The sequence below is a fragment of the Chinchilla lanigera genome, unplaced genomic scaffold, assembly GCF_000276665.1.
Source record: "Chinchilla lanigera isolate Chin_1 unplaced genomic scaffold, ChiLan1.0 scaffold00027, whole genome shotgun sequence".
NCBI classification, from domain to species: Eukaryota; Metazoa; Chordata; class Mammalia; order Rodentia; family Chinchillidae; genus Chinchilla; species Chinchilla lanigera.
The window spans coordinates 4,242,421-4,261,230 of record NW_004955428.1 but is presented as its reverse complement, the minus strand read 5'-3'; the positions used below and the strand labels follow the sequence as shown (position 1 = coordinate 4,261,230).

At 37.9% G+C, this 18,810-nt stretch overlaps 1 protein-coding gene across 6 annotated transcripts in view; it reads left to right on the top strand.

Annotated features, from left to right (window-relative positions):
• The window catches only part of Naa15 (N(alpha)-acetyltransferase 15, NatA auxiliary subunit), a 93,388-nt gene extending 76,127 nt beyond the window's left edge, over positions 1-17,261 (top strand). The window contains exons 16-22 of one of the 6 annotated variants that reach the window (XM_013515313.1): positions 4,441-4,549; positions 5,275-5,373; positions 5,973-6,039; positions 10,047-10,120; positions 10,604-10,747; positions 11,836-11,933; positions 13,775-17,261. In XM_013515313.1, the coding sequence (XP_013370767.1) occupies positions 4,441-4,549; positions 5,275-5,373; positions 5,973-6,039; positions 10,047-10,120; positions 10,604-10,747; positions 11,836-11,933; positions 13,775-13,975 (792 nt within the window). In that variant the 3' untranslated portion in view covers positions 13,976-17,261. Of the gene's footprint in view, positions 1-4,440; positions 4,550-5,274; positions 5,374-5,972; positions 6,040-10,046; positions 10,121-10,600; positions 10,748-11,835; positions 11,934-13,774 lie in introns of those variants that run through there. The other 5 variants (XM_013515312.1, XM_005386690.2, XM_005386689.2 and 2 more) reach the window with 5 other exon arrangements.
• The last annotated feature ends 1,549 nt before the right edge of the window (positions 17,262-18,810 follow it).

The following is an 18,810-nucleotide window of genomic DNA, read 5'->3' as shown; positions in this document are numbered from 1 at the left end:
AACCATTCTCCTAGACTTCAATTTTAGCCTTAAAATTCAAAATCATTTTCTTGCCTATAACTAATGAAAATTATGATTCCAAATAGAGCTGGAGAATATGTTTAGAATTATACCTGAGCAGATAATTAGTAACATCTCATAGAAATACTGATAAAAGAAATATACAAAATCTAATCTGGATTTTGCATGGGTATATTACCATCTTTTTTTTTTTTTTTACAAATGTATAACCATTAGAAACAAAGATAAGTATCTTTTTATTGTTACGAGTTTCCTGCAAGAATATACAGGAAAAGCTGGGCATAGTTGTGCACAACTATAATCCTAGTGCTCAGGAAGCTGAAGCAGGAGGATTACTGGAAGTTTGAGGCCGGCCTGGGCTATAAAGTGAGTTCAAAGGCAGTCTGAACTACATAGCGAGATCCTCTCTCAAAAAAAAAAAACAAAACAAAAGGGCCAAGGATCTAGCTCAGAGGCACAAGTGCCTGCCTGGCAAGTGCAAGGTCTTGAGTTTGATTCCCAGCACCAAAAAAACCACAACAAATCAACAAAAAGAATATTCAGGAAAGCAAGGAAACAAGAAAATTGACCTTTCTGGCCTCATGGAGAATTACTAAGTTATCCAGTCGTTAGAGATCCTCCCATATCTGCTTATAGTTTTGAAGAGGTACCTTCATTGTTCAGTCACTGTGATAAAGAGTCCACTACAGAGGAGAATTCTTGTACCATTCCTCTAAGGAGACTCCTAGGTTTTCCTTCTGCCCAGGCTAAGTGGTTGCCTTTGAACCTAATTTCAAGCTGTAGACTTAATTGTAGTCATTTTTAAGTCTCAGAAAAAAGTAATACCTACAGAAAATGCTTTGACTGCTTTGTGTGGAACTGGCTTGGTGGAAGGCGGCACCCCTTTTCATAAATTGTTCCTCAGTACATACCAGTACTGTTTTTACCTGAACCACAACATATGACCATTTTTGCTGACTCTTTTTCTCCACGATACCTTTGTCTAATAGCATCCGTATTCACCCCATATCCCTGGGGTGGTAGCAGTGTTTAGATTACACAAAACTGTCAGAACTTGGAGTGACATTTTAAGCTATTTTACAAGTTGCCTACCAAATCTAGGGAGATAGATAGGTAGATAGATAGATAGGAAGGAAAGGCAGTAATTCTGTTTAATAAGGAGAAATAAATGAAAATAGGTACAGTGAGTTAAGCATTCAGCAAACTAAACATGAATCTGTTTGTTTTTTGTTTTGTTTTGTTTTGAACCCAGGGAGCACTGAACTATGTCCCATTCCTTTTTATTTGATTTTGAGACAGGGTTGTGTTAAGTTACTGAAGCTGGCCTTGAACTTGGGATCCTTGTGCTCTGCCCTCAGGATTACAGGAGGTCCTGATGGGAACTGTATCACTTGTATATGTAATTTATCATGAGGCAGTGGTTGTATTTATGAATTTGTTCACGTACTGTGCATCTTAATATTTCTGTCACATCTTCAAGGGCTGGAAGTCCTTAGTATTTTTTCTATCTGTATAGGGTTTAATGATTTTAAACTTTTCTTTTGCTATGCTGATGGTATGGAGAGGTACATAGGGATTAGATTAGGGATTAGATTTCAAGTTAGTATTGTAAATTTGAAAAATTCATGTGATTAAAATTGTCTTGCAAATATCTTAAATTGTCCAAGTACAACACATTCCCAGCCTAAATGCATTTAATTGGGGTGAAGTATAAACTATTTGTGACTGGCTGTGATTTTTTTAAAAAACAAGACAGAGAAGACTATGCATATAGTATGGGCATTTCCATCCAGTACTCCACTCCATGAACACAGGGCCCCAGCCCGACAGGAGATGGGAGGTCTGACTGCCGTCGCTTTCAGTTCTTGTGTACCTCTTTTCTTGTGAATGTCTTGCCATGACTGTGATTTTGGCACTTACACATACAAATAATACAAACTAATGATATATCTGTCTGCCTGTCCTTTTAATTTAAAGGGCTTTTCAAGATTGGTTTTGACTTTTTACTTAGGCACTGATTTTAGAGTCTCATTCCTATTTGCATGCTTTTGCATATATCCCTGTACTTCATTAAGTGTATAAAAGCAAATTGTAGTTTTTTTTATTGTGATTATGTACATATATTCAACATTTAGATTAACCAGACAAAATAACATTTTTAAAAAGGCATATAGAATGAGACTATATGTAGGAACAATAGACACAGTTATCCTTTGGGGGCATATATTTTCATTGATTGATTGATTGATTGATTGTGGCAGGGTCTCACTATCAAGGTCAGTCCAGGCTGACCTTGAACTCACTGTGTAACCCAGGTTGGCATCAAACTTGAAGCTATCCTCCTTCCTCAGCCTTCCAAGTGCTAGGATTACAGGCGTGCACTACCATGCCTAATGTATGTTCTCGTTTTTAAAAGTAAGACATAATTAATTTGTGTTTTCTAACTCCCAAGTTGAAGTACTTGATTTTACCACATAATGATAAATAATATTTGTATTGATTCATCTTGCCATATTTCTGGTTTCCATTTTGTAATAGCAGCCATATCTTCCTGATAGTAAATTACCTTGTCAAACATAGTGGCCCTCATTTTACTCTATACCCTTAGAAACATGAAAAGCTAGCTGGATGTGGTGGCGCACGCTTGTAATCCCAGCACTCGGGAGGCTGAGGCAGGAAGACCATTGTGCGTTTGAGACCAGCCTGGGCTACAAAGTGAGCTCAAGGCCAGCCTAAACTGCATAGCAAGACCCTGTCTCAAAAAGACCAAAAAAAAAAAAAAAAAAAGAAAAGCTTGATATAATTGATTGTCAATTTCAGTTTTTCTTCTCTAACTTACCCTGATAGAAATATGTCATCCCTATATACTACAAATTCAAACCCAGTATAATATAAAATAATGGGAATAAGAAACAAAGTGTTTACAAACGTGTGAGAAAGACTCTTATGAAGACCCTATTTTTGCCTAGATCTTTTGGTTCTTGAATCAGTAGTCATTAGCGTGATGTTGCCACATTTTGTTTCTGGTTTAGAGCCTGTATCTTTCAAAATAACACCACCTGCCACTGTTTCTGGGATTTTAATGAGTATTTTCATTGTCCTGTAAGGGGAGCTACTACTTTCTTCTTTCTTTTTTTTTTTTTGTACTGGGAATCGAACTCAGGACTTTGCGCTTGCCAGGCAGGCACTTGTGCCGCTGAACTATATCCCCAGTCCTCCTTTTTTTTTTGGTCTTTTGGAGACAGGGTCTCCCTCTGCAGTTCAGGCTGGCCTTGCGCTCACTTTGTAGCCCAAGCTGGTCTCGAACTCACCACGATCCTCCTATCTCAGCCTCCTAAGTGTTGGAATTACAGGCTTGCGCTACCATGCCCAGCTAGGGCAAGTACTTCTACATAGGTTTAAAACAAGGTAAATGAGAAGCTGGGTGTGGATCGAATGGCAAATCCAGTTTTCTATTAAGAGTAGGTGTTAGTGCTTCTGTGAGGAGGGAAGGTGAATAGAGCATCCAGATATTCAGTACGCTGATAAGTGTTTCTCCATGCACCCCAGTGTGCAGGGGTCGTATTGTCTCAGTACTCAGCCTGCGATTAGTATCACAGCACAGTCATAATAGTGAGAATCACTCCTACCTAGCAAGATTACATGTGTAACTAATGTGACATTTATATAGTTAGTAAAGAATGGTAGGGACCGAGTTCTATAAATATAAATCTCTTAGACTGCCATATGCCTTAGTATGATATTTTAGTGAAGATGGCTTGCTGTAGACTTTATAATAGAACAAGGCAGACAATTGATAGTACACTATTTTGAATAGGTGGATCATACTTCATTTTGTTAGAATTATAAAGAATTTTCACTGAGTTTATAATACTTTTTATGATTTCCTTCATCCCCCTTTCCTATTGTATGTCCCTCTTCTGTATTTTTTTGCCCTCCTAGCTATTGTTTCTTCCTGGTGTTATTTTATCCAGGGATAGCTTCTATCCAGAGATAATGTAATACCTGTAATTAAAGATTAGTTTAGTTCCGAGTTCTAGACTATTCATAGTGGCACATGCCTGTAACGCTAGCACTCTTGGGAGGGTGGGGCAGGAGGATTTTAAGTCAGAGCCCAGCCTCGGTGGCCTAGTGTGACTGTCTCAAAATAAAAATAAAGAGGGCAGAGTATGTGGCTCAGTGCTAAGGCTCTGAGTTCAGTCCTCAGCGTTGTCCCCCAAGGCTCTGAGAGATTTTTGGAGTTCAAAATCTCCTTTATTTAGCTATGGTAGGTTAAAATACAGCAGTATATTTCAGGGTTACTGGTAAGTGATTTTTGTTTTTCTGTAAGAATAAAACAAAGAAGTATTTTTAATACAGTAAAATCACATTCCCCAGGAATCTTACTTCCATTTGTATATCATCTTTTATTTTTGTTAGGTTGAAACTCCATTGGAAGAAGCTATAAAATTTTTAACACCGTTGAAGAACTTGGTGAAGAACAAGATAGAAACTCATCTTTTTGCCTTTGAGATTTACTTTAGGAAAGGTAGGCAATTAGGGTCCAGTGGCACTGATAAAATGGATCACTATTATTTCCTAGGTAGAATTGTGTACCTCTAATAGTCTCATCGCTGTAGGGTTTATTTTGGCAAATGCCAGTGCAGGTTCTGCATAGAAATGCCTGCCTGCTGTATATAAGATATTATAGTGACAGTGATGCAGGACATTAAAACCCTAACCCACCTACTGTACATGATACCCAGGGTTAAGGCCAATATGGTCATTTTATGGTAATAAAATTATTTTTGTGCCTGGCACTAATAAGCTTCAAATAAATGTTGGCTGTGTTACTAGCTATTTTCATACATAGAAGACATAATCTTAGGAATAGATATTTAAAGATGTGTTATGTTGCTGAAGGAAAATATTCATAGGAGGGGAGTGTCCATCAAGAAGAGTGTAAATAATAGTGATGTTGTGTGTATTACCTGGAAGCAGGTAAAAGATAAGGGAAGGATCTTGGTTTTTAGGTTTAGAATGCTTGGGATGTGTACAGTAGGTAAGATTTTATAGTATTGATTTGATGTAACCCTTCATTTTATTGAAAGAAAATTAATGATATTAATTGAAGGGAAGTTACTTCAGTCCTGTGTTACAATTCAGGTGTGATTAAGCCTAAGTTCACTTTTTTCTATTTGCAAAGTCTTGACCCTCCAAGGGAGGGCAACTTACTTTATCAAATGAACAAAATATATCTTTTTCTTTTTATAGAAAAATTTCTTTTGATGCTACAATCAGTAAAGAGGGCATTTGCTATTGATTCTAGTCATCCCTGGCTTCATGAGTGTATGATTCGACTCTTTAGTACTGGTAGGTTTTATGTTTTCCATTCCTCAAGTATTTCATTGTACTAGTTGATAGAGCTTATGTAAGTAATCTGTACAATTTTCCTTGAACTTGGTCATGTTAAAGCTGATACATATTAAATTAATGGAGGGAAAATAAGAGCTCTTTCCTTTGTGAGGAAGGTTTTTATTTTAAGGCTATAAATGTTGACTTGATTTTGACAGAATTGTTTAGTCCAGGTGTTTAAGAATCACCTTTGGTTCTATTTTTGAAAATTTATGTGTAAGTTGAAGTTTTGAGTCTATGTCATTATGTGAAGCTTCTAAGGAAATTGTTTTAAAATTAAAGGATCTCTTTGAAATTGACACCTTTTCTTGTATTTATGTGTTGTAGATCTCAGTTTACATGGACTAGGCTTTCTTGGCACAATCCTTTAAGAATCATAAAACTTTCTGTTATTTTATAAGTCATGTGTGCTTTTCAGATATTCTGACAGATTAGTACATTAGTTTTAATGTGAAGTAGAACTATGGAATTTTAAAAGTAGTTTTTTTTTCTAGTTATCTCTCATTTTAAAGTTGTGAAATTTGGGACCCTTAAAGACTGTAAACTACTTATTCTAGGTAACAGATATTTAGTAATGAAACAAAGACTAGAGCCCAGGACTTCATATTGTTCTTTCTACTGCAGGTTAAGTATCCGTTATCTCCCTTATCTGAAATGTTTGGGACTAGAAGTGTTTCAGATTTTGGATTCTGTGTGTGTGTATGGGGGAGGGTGTTTGCATGTACACAATGAGATATCTTGGGAATGGGCCCAAGTGTAAGCATGAAATTCATTGTGTGTTTCATGTACACTTCATACACATAGCCTTAAAGTAGTTTTAAACAGTATTTTTAGTGTGCTTAATGTCATGATGGCCTATCAGGTGAAAAAATGTATAGAATTTTCCACTTCTGGTATTTAAAAAGCTCAGAAAGTTTTGGATTTTGGAACACTTTAAATTTCATGTTGGGAGGATTGATCTCTATAACATCAATCTACAGAATTTGGAAATAATATTAAACTAACTGTAAAAATAAAAATTTCCAGTGTATTAATATGACCACATTGTGAGGCCCTATAGCTCAGGGCTTAGAGTACTGGTCTTGTAATATGACCACATTGTAGAAAGAAGAAATCCCATACTCATGATAATACTAATAAAGAATTTTGTTTCTTTTTAGTTGTTTTCTGTGTATTAAAATTTTTTTGAAATTGAGTCAGAAAAGACTCAGATAATAGTTTTAATTATTAGTCATAATAGGATGGAAGTCCTATGAGATTAGAACTTTTTTTTATATTTTGGTAAACAGGGTCTTACTGTGTATTCCAGGCTGGCCTCTAGTTACTAGCATCCTCTGCCTATTCTTCCTGAGTGCTAAGATTATAAGTGCACCACCATGCCCAGCCTGGAAAATGCTTTTTGAAATAATTAAAAGTTAAATATTATAAGCCAGCGGTGGTGGGACATGCCTGACCCTTATCACTCTGGGAGGCTGAGACAGGACGAACAAAAGTTAAAGTTCTGCCTGAGCAGCACAGTGACTTGGTGAGACTCTCAAAATAAAAAATAGTAGAAGGACCAAGGATGGAGCTTGGTGTGAAGGCTTTTGGTTCAGTCTTCAATAGTGCAAAAAGAGGGAAGAGTTTTTGAAACTACAGATAAAAATAGGGGCATCTTTATTTTATTTATTTTTTTTTTTTTTGGTGCCAGGAATTGAACACAGGACCTTGTGCTTGCCAGGCAGACACTGTGCCACTGAGCTGTATCCCCGGCAGGGGCATCTTTATTGTTCCCCAGGCGTTTCTTTAACAAATACATTTGGCACTTAATAATTTTTAAGTCATTAAATCATTACTACTTAAGCTACATTAAATCATTACTACTTACTTTTTTTCTCATCTTTTAAAAATTTTTTTATTTTAAAGAGATTAAAAAAACAATAAAATAACAGCATACACCACAGTCATTAATCTTAGGCAAAATAGGAACATTTTCTACCAAATTATTACCAGTGTCAGCTGTCCTGAGACCCCAGGGTGACTCCTAGCTAGGGCCCCTTTCAGTACCTTTTGTAACCACTAATGAGTACTGAATCTGTCTGCTGATAAGTTAATAGAGTACACTAAATGTTTCAGTTTTAGAATTTCTGAGGACCCAAGTCAAAAGCTGCTTTTAAAAGTTTTTATTTTTCAGCTAGACAGGTGGTTCATACCTGTAATTTCAGCACTAGTGAGGCTGGGGCAGGAGGATTGCTGTAAGTTTGAGACTATAATAAACTCAAGGACAGCTGACCTGCATAGTAAGACTGTCTCAAGAAACAAAGCCAAAAGAAATTTTTTTTTTTGTACTCGGTATTGAACTTGGGACCTGCTTGCCAAGCAGGTGCTTATGCCACTAATGAGCTATATCCCCAGCCCCAAAGCAAAAAAAATTTTCTCCCAGTCCTTCATCAATTACCACTCTCTTGCTTCGGGAGATAATTGTTCCATATGAAAGGTAATTAAATAATATGGAAATTTTGCTTTCCTAAAACCTCGGTAGGTTTTGTTAATTCTATCATTTTCAGAGGCTTCCTAGATAGATTTTTATTTTTCTGCCAACTAGTTTTCAACAGTAGTTGGTCATAAATCTGTGGCATTTGGGATCGCTCCTTTTTTGAAGCTAACAGTCAAATTTCATTATTTATAATGCCAAAGGACATGTTAATGTTTATTGCAGTGGCCCTTGAGCAGGGACTGTTGATGTCATCCTGGGAGTTACACAGAAAATCTACATAACTTAAAATGAGTGGGCTTCAGTCAGCTGCAGTGGCACAAGCCTGTAATCCCAGCACTAAGGAAGGGGGAGACAGTAGGGTCTCAAGTTCGAGCCCTGCCTGGGAAATTTAGCAAGACCCTCTCTCATAAACAGGAAATAAAAGGGGATTGGTTTGTAGCTTAGTGCAGCAGGCCTGGGTTCACATCTGCCAAAAAGTTGAGGGGAGCTTCTGACTTCTTGTAAAATTACTGAATGAGTTTTTTTGGAAATAGTTTTGCAGACAGTTGTTAGTAAAGTTGGGAGACATACACATGGATGTGCATGTGTAGATTTGTTTTTACTTTTGTGAGTTTTGTTGTTAGCCGCTTCAGATTTCTAGAGAGATTATTTAATTGGAGGAAAATAAGTTAATGAAGATAATGAAAACCATAAATGGTCCTCCAGCCATCAAGGGATGTCTCTGCAGTTACTTTGGTACCTACATAGGGTCCCAGAAGCATTTTGGGCACCCCGACGAGATCGGAGGAAGTCACTTTCTGTGTTATAGAAAATCTGTGAATTTTGAGACAGTGTTTATTGTCTCAGTTACAATTGTAATTGGCCATAATTTAACAGCTTTTCTTCCAGTATTCTCTCCTACTTCTGTGAAAAACAAGTATGGATAATTTACCAAAGGTGCCACTACAGCCATAATTGTGTATGGTAACCCATACACAACAGGGTTGGAATTCATATGTCTCACTGCCAGGTGGCTTGAACCACTGACAGGACATACATGACTGTTTTTTTTTACTAATTTTATTAGTAAAACAACATATAAAAGTGATTAGATCTGTTTGTACAGTGGTACAAGGCTCCCAATGGGCCAGTCATGCATGTGCCAATGGGAACTGTTAAATTCTTTACCTATTATCTCATCTATTTGAGTCATTCATTTCTACAGGATAATAGAAAAAGTGTTTGCTAACCAACAGAAGGCATATCAATGAATTACCCCATTAATAGTAACATGTAGAATATTTTGTCTATTTACTACTCAGAATTCAGTGTTTTTTAAAAGTAAGGTCGTGATTCACTAGTGGGATAATGGTATCAGTTATTAATGGTCATTACTAGCATTTGAAAAATCTCAACTGCAAACAGAACTATGTAGAATATATCAGCTTGTGTTGCATAAAGTATGAATATGAGATGATACATACTTGTCACAATATCAGTTTTGGGGGGAGGGTGGTTTCCGGTATCAGGAATTGAACTCATGACCTCCTGCTTGCCAGGCACGCGCTGTGCTGCTGAGCTAAACCCCCAGCCCACGATATCAATTCTTAATTGCAGTCAAAATTTGAAAGCCACTATTATTTTCTTAACTACAGGAAAATATTACTGGTTTCAAAATATAACAAAAATAGTAACCGGTTGTGGTGGCACACACCTGTAATCCCAGCACTCAGGAGGCTGAGGCGGGAGCATCATTGCAAGTTTGAGACCAGCCTGGGCTACAAAGTGAGCTCAAGGCCAGCCTGAACTGCATAGTGAGACCCTGTCTCAGAAAGCCCCCCCCTCCAAAAAATATATATATAAAATATTAAGTGCAGTTGACCGAATATCTCTAACATAATTAGCACTTCACACAATAGCTTTTCCTTACTCCAGTCCTAGATACAGCCATCACCCCATCTTAGAGACCAAGAAATAGGTTCAGGGACGTATGACTTCTTCAAGCCCAGATCCACACTCAGGTCTGTCTGGATCCAAAACTCCAGATAGTCTGTACATACCATAGAACAGTGAAACAAGGCATAACTTGGATTCAGTCCAGAGGGATTGGGGTCTATTTTTTCTTCTCCAAATCCCAAGGCCTGGGAATATGATGACTGCAGTGTATTTATTACAGGAAAATGCTTTGGTGGTCCTTTGGAGTTTATTATAAGATAAATAGCTCAATTCACATAGTTCCTGAAGATAAAGGTCAGTGAAGTCAACCATGTTTTTATTTTTGTTTTAATTGATTAATGTACCTTACTTGGGTATAGAGAAGGATGGAGATGATAAGGAAAATGTCTTCAGCACTATGTATTTACCAGACAGATGTTGTCAGCCCCCGCTTCACAGACCTTACAGTTGAGGTGGGGGGCGCCCTAGAGGCTTAGAAAGCTGTGGAATTACTTCTTTCTGTTTTTTTTTTTTTTTTTTGTAGTTCCTGTACTTTCTGGAAATGAATCATCTGTCAATGAAACTTTTTCAGTGCTTTAAAAAAAAAAATCATTAAATAGTTCTTGTGACACATACTCTTCTAATTTTTATTAGGTAGGCTCTTTAAGTGTTATCAGTACAGGTTATTTGGTTTTTGTATATAATTGCTGTGTTTCATTGTCCTCATCAAGTAGATAATTTGACTACGACAGACTTTATCTGACTGCTAAGTGCTTTTATTTTTAATTTATTCAGCAGTGAGTGAAAGTAAAGACTTATCCGATACAGTTAGAACAGTATTAAAACAAGAAATGAGTCGTCTTTTTGGAGCAACGAATCCAAAGAATTTTAATGAAACTTTCCTGAAAAGGAATTCTGATTCATTGCCACATCGATTATCAGGTAACCACTTTACATCTGTCTTCTGGTAGCCTTCTCAGCCTCAGTTATTAGTGGGCACATGACAAGATACCGCACGGGGTAGTTTAGAAGAGCTAATACGCGTGTTACATCTGAAGCTTATAAAAATAAGCAGTTTAAAATGCTTTGTGTATATTTTAGAGTTTCTTTAGACAAAGTCATTAGTATCAGTCAAGATCAGTCCTTTCTCCTCGTTCAGCACTGGCATTACAAAGAGGTAAATGTAAGTGAACAAAGGAGGTGGAGCTTGGTCTCATTCTTTTCTCCTTTTGCTTGTGAAATTCACTCCATGTGACCATCATCTTCCGTTTCTCATGGTTATGTAGCTGTCACTCTTGGCAGTGCTAAAGGCCTGAAACTGTCTCATGGTTCACTGGAAGTCCAAGGCAGGGGTCCATGCCCAGGAGCCAGAGTCTGTCCTTTGTGGGACCATGTGTGGTACTTTAGTAGTGATGCGCTTGGCTAAGACCCTGTAGCTGTGTTTGCCCTCGTACCATCAAGGTTGTGTACTTCCCTCCTCATTGCCCTCTTTCCCCTCGGGCATTTAATGAGGTTTCCTCACCACCCAATTATTATGTTTATTTTAGAAAGAAAACTATCCATGGTCCTACCACGGAAAGACAAGTATTACTAGACTGTGCGCTTCCTTTTCTTTTGAGACAGGGTCTCGTTCTGTAGCCCAGGCTGGCCTCAAACTCAGCGATCCTCCTACCTTAGCCTCCGCAGTGCTGGAATTGCAGGTGTGCGCCACCATGCCCAGGGACTGTGTGCTTTCATCTCTTAGAGAGTGTACATTTTACCAATTCCTCACATTTTGTTACCAGTAGATGTACATAATAATGTGCCATAATCTGTTCTCCTACTTTGGACAGTTGCAGTATTTGTCAGGCTTTTTATTTACATGTATTTATTTACGTTTTAGATAACAGTGTCTTCAGTGGCTCCTCTTTTCCATGATAAAGGGCAACATTTTGTGTGCTCATAGCTTGCATTTTATATTTGAATGAGTAGAGGGTTAGATACTGGGTTTACTTAAAATAAAACTGATTTCCTTTCTTCCTCTTATTCAGCTGCCAAAATGGTATATTATTTAGATCCTTCTAGTCAGAAACGAGCTATAGAGTTGGCAACAACACTTGACGAGTCCCTCATTAACAGAAACCTCCAGGTAAAAGTTTTCAACAATCTCTCCATAAGAAACCTAACTACTTTCTCTCTTTTCACCATGAGGAATACTTGTTCTTTGTATCTATGCGTACTGTTTTCCAAGTCATGAATCTGTCAGAAGCTACTCGTAGATTCATTGATGACTGTATATCCGTGGGGGTGCATGTGCATACCAGGCTGCTTGGCACTTAGTAACTGGATCCACACCTGTAACTTGGAGTGACTTTTTAGAAATATATTTTAGTGCCGGGCGTGGTGGCTGCACACCTGTAATCCCAGCACTTGGGAGGTTGAGGCAGGAGGATGGCTGGGAGTTCAAGGCCACTCTGAACTACACAGTGAGGCCCTGTCTCAAAAAAATAAATATGTTTTAGTAAAATTATATAAACTCTACAGTTATTTTGGGATTTTAATGCATATCTGTTCATTTCTGCACAAGCAGTTGTCTCAGTGAAGATTGTTAAGTGAGCCTATTAAAAACGTAAACATAAAATATATGACCATGTGGCAGTTGTTTACTCTAGTTTGAAAATGAAGTATAGTTATACTTCATTGTAATAATGTACTTGCTTAAAGATAGTTTGATATAGTCATTTAATAGTAAATGAAGGGGCCGGGGCTATAGCTCAGCGGCACAGTGCCTGCCTGGTAGGAAGCGCAAACTCTTGAGATCGATTCTTGCTACCAAAAAAAAAAGTAAATCCAGGCAGCAACTTTAAGAAAGAAAAATTGGACCAGTTGGATGATGATTATTGTACCATTTAGTTTAGGAATTATATCTAATTTCTGCAAGCTAGCGTGTTATAAGGCATTATGTATCTACAAAGTAAGTAGTATTTTCTCACTGAAAAGAGTTAAAGAAAAAAAAACTCAAAAAATACAAGTCAACCTGAATTGTTTAAAAATACAACAAATCGCTGGGTGTGTTGGCTCATGCCTATAACCCTAGTACTCAGGAGGCTGAGACAGGACAATTGTTGTGAGTTGGGAGACCAGCCTGGGCTACAAAGTGGGCTCAAGGTCAGCTTGAACTGCACAGCAAAACCCTGTCTCAAAAAGACTACCAAGAGGGGCTGGGGATTTTTTAGTTCAGCAGCACAGCACCTGCCTGGCAAGCGCAAGGTTGTGAGTTTGGTTCCCAGTACCGGAAACCCGCCCCCGCAAAAAAAAAGACCACCAAACAAAAAATCCCACAAATGTAAGGAATACAGGTTTAATCCCTAGGATGGTGCTCTCTGTATTTAAAATATAAGAATCAGGGGGCTGGGGATTTAGCTCAGCGGCACACCACCTGCCTGGCAAGCACAAGGTCGTGAGTTCAATTCCCAGTACCGGGAAAAAAAACACAAAATAAATAAATAAAATATAAGAATCAGACTTACTTGGGGAGTTATTGAGTCATTGATTTTTTTATAAACTTTTTTTTTTTTTTTTTTTTTTGTGGTTCTATTGTTTGAACCCAGGGCTAAGCAAGCAGCTTACCACTGAACACATCCTCAACCCATTTTGTCCTTGGGTATAATCACTATACTTGGAACATTTTTCTTCCTAGTTGTTGATATTCCTTAAGATACTCCATAATTTTATTACAATGCTGAATAACTGTTTGATTTTGCTGGGTAACGTTAAGCCTCCAAAACTTAAACCATCTACATGTGATAACTGGCAATATAAAATTTGGCATGTACATACAGTGCCAGGCTGCTGCTCAGGGAGCAGGAAGAAATGTTTTTGTTTTCCTGCGTATTGTATGTCCATTTCTTACATTGGAAATGGGTCACTGTTGAAGTCCATAGTAAAACCTCTTCTTAAGTTATAACATGCTCTTTTTTCTTCCTTCAGACTTGTATGGAGGTATTAGAAGCCTTGTGTGATGGTAGCCTAGGAGACTGTAAAGAATCTGCTGAAGCTTATAGAGCAAATTGTCATAAGCTTTTCCCTTATGCTTTGGCTTTCATGCCTCCTGGATATGAAGAGGATATGAAGATCACAGTTAATGGAGATAGTTCTGCAGAAACTGAAGAACTGGCCAATGAAATTTGAACATCAGTAAACAAGCAAATGGAATGACTTTGGACCATATCTAGTGTATAATATTTTTGTCACGCACCTGCTGCATTGCTCTAACTTACACAGAATGAGAGGAGTAAATGTTCTTGCCTTCAAATAGTGTTTTACGTTTTTTATCCTGCTGAAAAAGTATATATAAAATATCTAACATTACAGGATATAGGTTCAGTTTCTTAAAAAATTAAAAGCTGCTAAAATTGAGGGGTTAAAAAAGATACCTTGTCCTATTCCTACCTACCCACCCATGTTTTTAAACTAATTTATATACAATCTGGAGGCTGTTACAGCTAACAAAGCAGGTGTGTGGCAGAAATATTACCTTAAATTTGTCTTGTGAGATTTTACTATATCTCAGACAGCATACATGCTGTTTTAGCACTGGATTCTTTCACTGAGCACAAAGAGTTGTTGGGGCTTTAGCATCTGACTGATTTTGTTACGGGGTTGATTCTGACCATAGGAAGTATGCAATGTGAATCACTATTTACAGAAAATCTACAACAGATGCTTGATGTTGTAGAAACTGGGACATGTAGATACCAAGCAGGATTATAAGAAACCTAGAAGGTGTTCAGTACGCTTGTTGTGTTTCCAAAATTTACTGTACATGATCAGTTCGGTGTTCTTGTACCACAGTTTTTAACTGAAGGAACCAGTTGGAACAATCTCAATTTTAACTAAAACTTGAAGAACTAAAATAACAATGCAAACCTTTCAGCATTGTTTTGGCCAAACTTGTTAAAACTGTAATGCAAGAACCAAATGCACTGTGATGTGGCACCAACTAATTAGCAAGCATGAATTTTTTCACCCAAGAGTGAAAAAAAGGAAAAACCTACCATGGCTTGAACTTTAAGAGCAGAACTCCTGACTACCATTCTATGACTGATCAAGAGACTAATAGTTTAAAACCTCAGCAGGCCTTGTTCATGATATGCAGAAAAAAAAAGTGCTGCAGTTTAGATACCTCTGGAATTTTTCCACAGTGTCACAGGTTTGTAATACTTGAAGCCCTACATTTCTAAGAATATATTTCTTGCTCAGTTGTTTCAGGCAAGCCCAAGACTTTGTAATTTTTAAAGGGCCCAAGATTTTTTTTTTCCAATAACAGACCAGCTTCTTTTTCCTGCAGTTACAGATGTAATTTCTTTTTTGTTGTCAAACATAAGGTACCAAATATGATGCAATAAATTGTTTTGAAAAACACTTGTGTGAATATTTCCACTAATCTGTGTTGGGCTTCTATGAAAATACACAGGTGGAAACAGAGGTGCAAGCCAGAGGCAAAGTAGTGTACTGTGAGGCCAGTACAGAGGGGAGCTCTTTGGAGTGTGCCAACTGCTGGTGTCAGTGAGGTTCCGTAGTGAAGTAGGGTGCTGCTCCTGCGTTACAATTTCATTGAGGCCTAGAATGGTGGCAGGTACTATGAATGTAATTCATAATCTGAAAGGAGAACCAGAAACTGCTAATTTGATTGGGAAAATGAGCCTTAAACCTGTCAAACCTGTACGCTGAGAACTAGCCTCAGGCTCAATATTCTCATTGCATTTGCAAGATCTGAGCAAATAAGATTATGTAAAATGAATCAGTTGTATATATAATTGAGCTTTTTGTAGTCCTTTTAGTTTATAGAGAATGTACTCTAAAGGGAATTTTCAGAAGACCCGGTCATTTTATTGATTCTTTCATAGTACATGACCTGCATTCCACATCCCAGTCTAACACGTAGTGACGTACAGAGAAGTACAAACTGAACTCCAGTGCTCTGTTTTATTTTATTAACTGGCCCTGTCTCAGGAACATCTTAACAGATGGAAAAAAAAAAAAAGAAGAGAAAAAGAAAACCTTTGTTTTTTTACTTCTCCTGTGAGTGGCAACTGAAGTTCTTATTGTTGGGAAAGAACACTAGTGCTACCTCTGCCACGAATGAGGTGTTCGGAGGAGGCACCAGCCATATAACGGAGTGTATGTGTGAATTTTGTTTAAACTCTACTGTATATTGAAATGAAATTCATCTATCTGTCTTGACTGTTCAAATGATGTAGATTGTCTTAGAATGAATATTCAGAAATACTCAGAACTCTAAATGCAGATGCCACCCTTGAGGAGCTAAATTCCTTACATGTATATTGTATTCCAACCCAATTTTACTGGAACTATTGAATAAATCTTTTATTTTCTTTCAGGTTTACTTGATAGTGGATACGTTGTCTGGTGTCAGAGGACCTTGGCTGGGTTCATTTTATGTCCAGACATCACCCCTAAAGCATTGTACTGTACCATCTTGCTCTGAGTAGTATTAACTGGATCATCTCACATTTGCTTCATCCATTCTATTAATTTCAAATGATACTGTGGGGGGAAAACAGGGTCAGAAAAAACAAGTGGGGAAAAAAATGCAGTGATGTAATTGAAACAAGTGCCTTATGTTTATCGCTAAGAACTGGTGTTATCAACCCTTCTGATAAGAAAGGGTCCCTTGACCTGTATTAACATAGGAAAGTAAAGTTCTTTTTGTTTTTCTTTATATTCAGTTACTCTTGTCATTTCTCATTGAAAACCTAAACCTGACTAGGTTAGTTTACTCAGCTTTAATTAGATAGTGAAGTCATACGTTTTCACCATTTTTCTGTATCTATTTATTATGCACAACAATAAAGTGTGATCTATAATAGCATGACTGAAAGTAGTGCCGATGTTAGTGAAGAGCTTTTCCGTGGGCTTTATGAGGCCCTTGTCTTTCACAGTGTTTGTCCTTGACGGTATGTTGCTCTTACAGCTGTGAAATGGAAGCTGTGACTATATGAAGAGGTCAGAAAAGCACAGTCCAAATTCAGGTAGGTTCTGATAAATTCAGGGAGACCTCTCTTCTGTACAATGTCTAGGAATATTTCAGTTACCATATGTAGCATTTGTTCGGGAAAAGCTAAACAGTGAAGTGTTGGACAAGACCAGTATATACTTACCTTACTGCCAGCCTAGAATTCTGAAACCAGTAAGAGAGGTCAAGGTAAGACTGGTATTTCCCGTGAAAGGCAGTCTTCCAGTTCTAGTTCATGTCTGCTTTTTTAAGTCAGAGACTTCTTGATACCATTCTGGTGTCATCTAAACTTTGCTGACCCCCTGATAAATCTGAATAAAACGATGTCCCAGGACATGGCTGTGTTGTACTGCAGAGAGCAGAAACATTAAGTTTTCTTTGAATTTCATGGTTGAAAGGTCTTAACCTGTAGCAATAAAACACTTTTCAAAAAGGTGATTATTGAATTGCATTTTTAACCTTTGAGTATGCACCTTAGGAGGTGGGTATTGAGGTGAAAGTGTTGGTAGTGTGCAGGAGGCTCTGGAGAAAGAGCGCTCCATTTCCCAGTGAGGAGACTTTCGTGGACTGTGGGGTTTCTGTAGTGAAACTCTGAAGCTTAGCTTCCGTCGGGACATACCCCTCACTGAGCATGTGCAGAGGACGAAGGAGTGAGGGTCTCGGTTTCCAGCCTGCCGGTGTACCCAGTGTCTTTGAAGTTCTGTCACTTTGGAACTATAGGGAGAAAAGGGCGGTGGGGCGGGGGGACCTGGTACTTAACCTGCGTTACACCTTCTCACTTTCCAGTTAGAGACAAGCTTGAAAGTTTAATCTTCAGTGCTCTTTATAGAATTCTCTGTGCCAAAAACAGTATAGACTTTGTTTCAAGGTTGCCTGTACCAAAGTTGCTACTTGGCAATCTAATAAAACCGTATTGTAGTCTGTAACATTTTAAGAATCAGACCTTTGTCCCTACTTAAGGATCTGCATTACTTCATACAAGTGGATAATTCTTTCTAACTGAAAAAATAATGATAAATATATGCTGGAAATTTTTCTATCTGTGATACAAAGATTTCTGCTGTTGCTAAATCTTCAACATGGCCTCAAGTACAGATTATCTTTTCATTTTGAAATAACATAGGAAGCGAAGAGGTTTTTGGACTATGTTCTGGATTCCATGGCTTGCTCTTAACTAATAAAAGGTTTACCTTCTGTATTTAGTTACTTGTGCACTGTCTGTCAAGTAAGAAGTCTCTAACAATTCTAGACTATCTTCCCAATCTACCATGGTTTCCTAACTTTTGGGCTTTTTTAAATTTGCCACATTTACGTTTATGTGCAAGTTTATTAAGGGCAAGGCCAGGCATGGTGACGCACGCTTGTAATCCCAGCACTCGGGAGGCTGAAGCAGGAGGATTGTTGTGAGTTTGAGACCAGCCTGGGCTACAAAGTGAGCTCAAGGCCAGCCTGAACTGCATAGTGAGACCCTGTCTCAAAAAGGGGAAAAAAAAAAAGTTATTAAGTCCATCTTATGCTTAATGTCCAAGCCCAAATGAATAAAATATTCCTCCACCATTGTTTCTTTATTAGTAAGTCATTAAGTTAGCTACCACCTTGCATCATTCTGTATGAACCACTTCTTGCCTGCAAGTAGACATACTGCTGCTCGATACCTTTAAAAATGAAGAGAACGATTGGTAAGGAAGTAGGTAATCTGTCTCCTTGATTCTTCTCTTCGCTGCTTTAAGTTCTCAACTCTGGAATACTAAAGACTAATTCTTCCCTTCATTAACAAATTTAGTAATAGAAGTACTCAGAAGCATGTGTTTAGCTAGCATTAGTGTACAGTTCACTTTGTTCAGAAGTTCATTAAAACGGACCTGAGAAATGGTACAAACACTCCTGTAGCCACAGTTACTCGGGCCGAGGCAGAAGTGTCACAAGTTTGAGCCCAGCCTGAGCAACCCAGTGAAACCCTGCCTCAAAGTAAAAATCAAATGGGAGG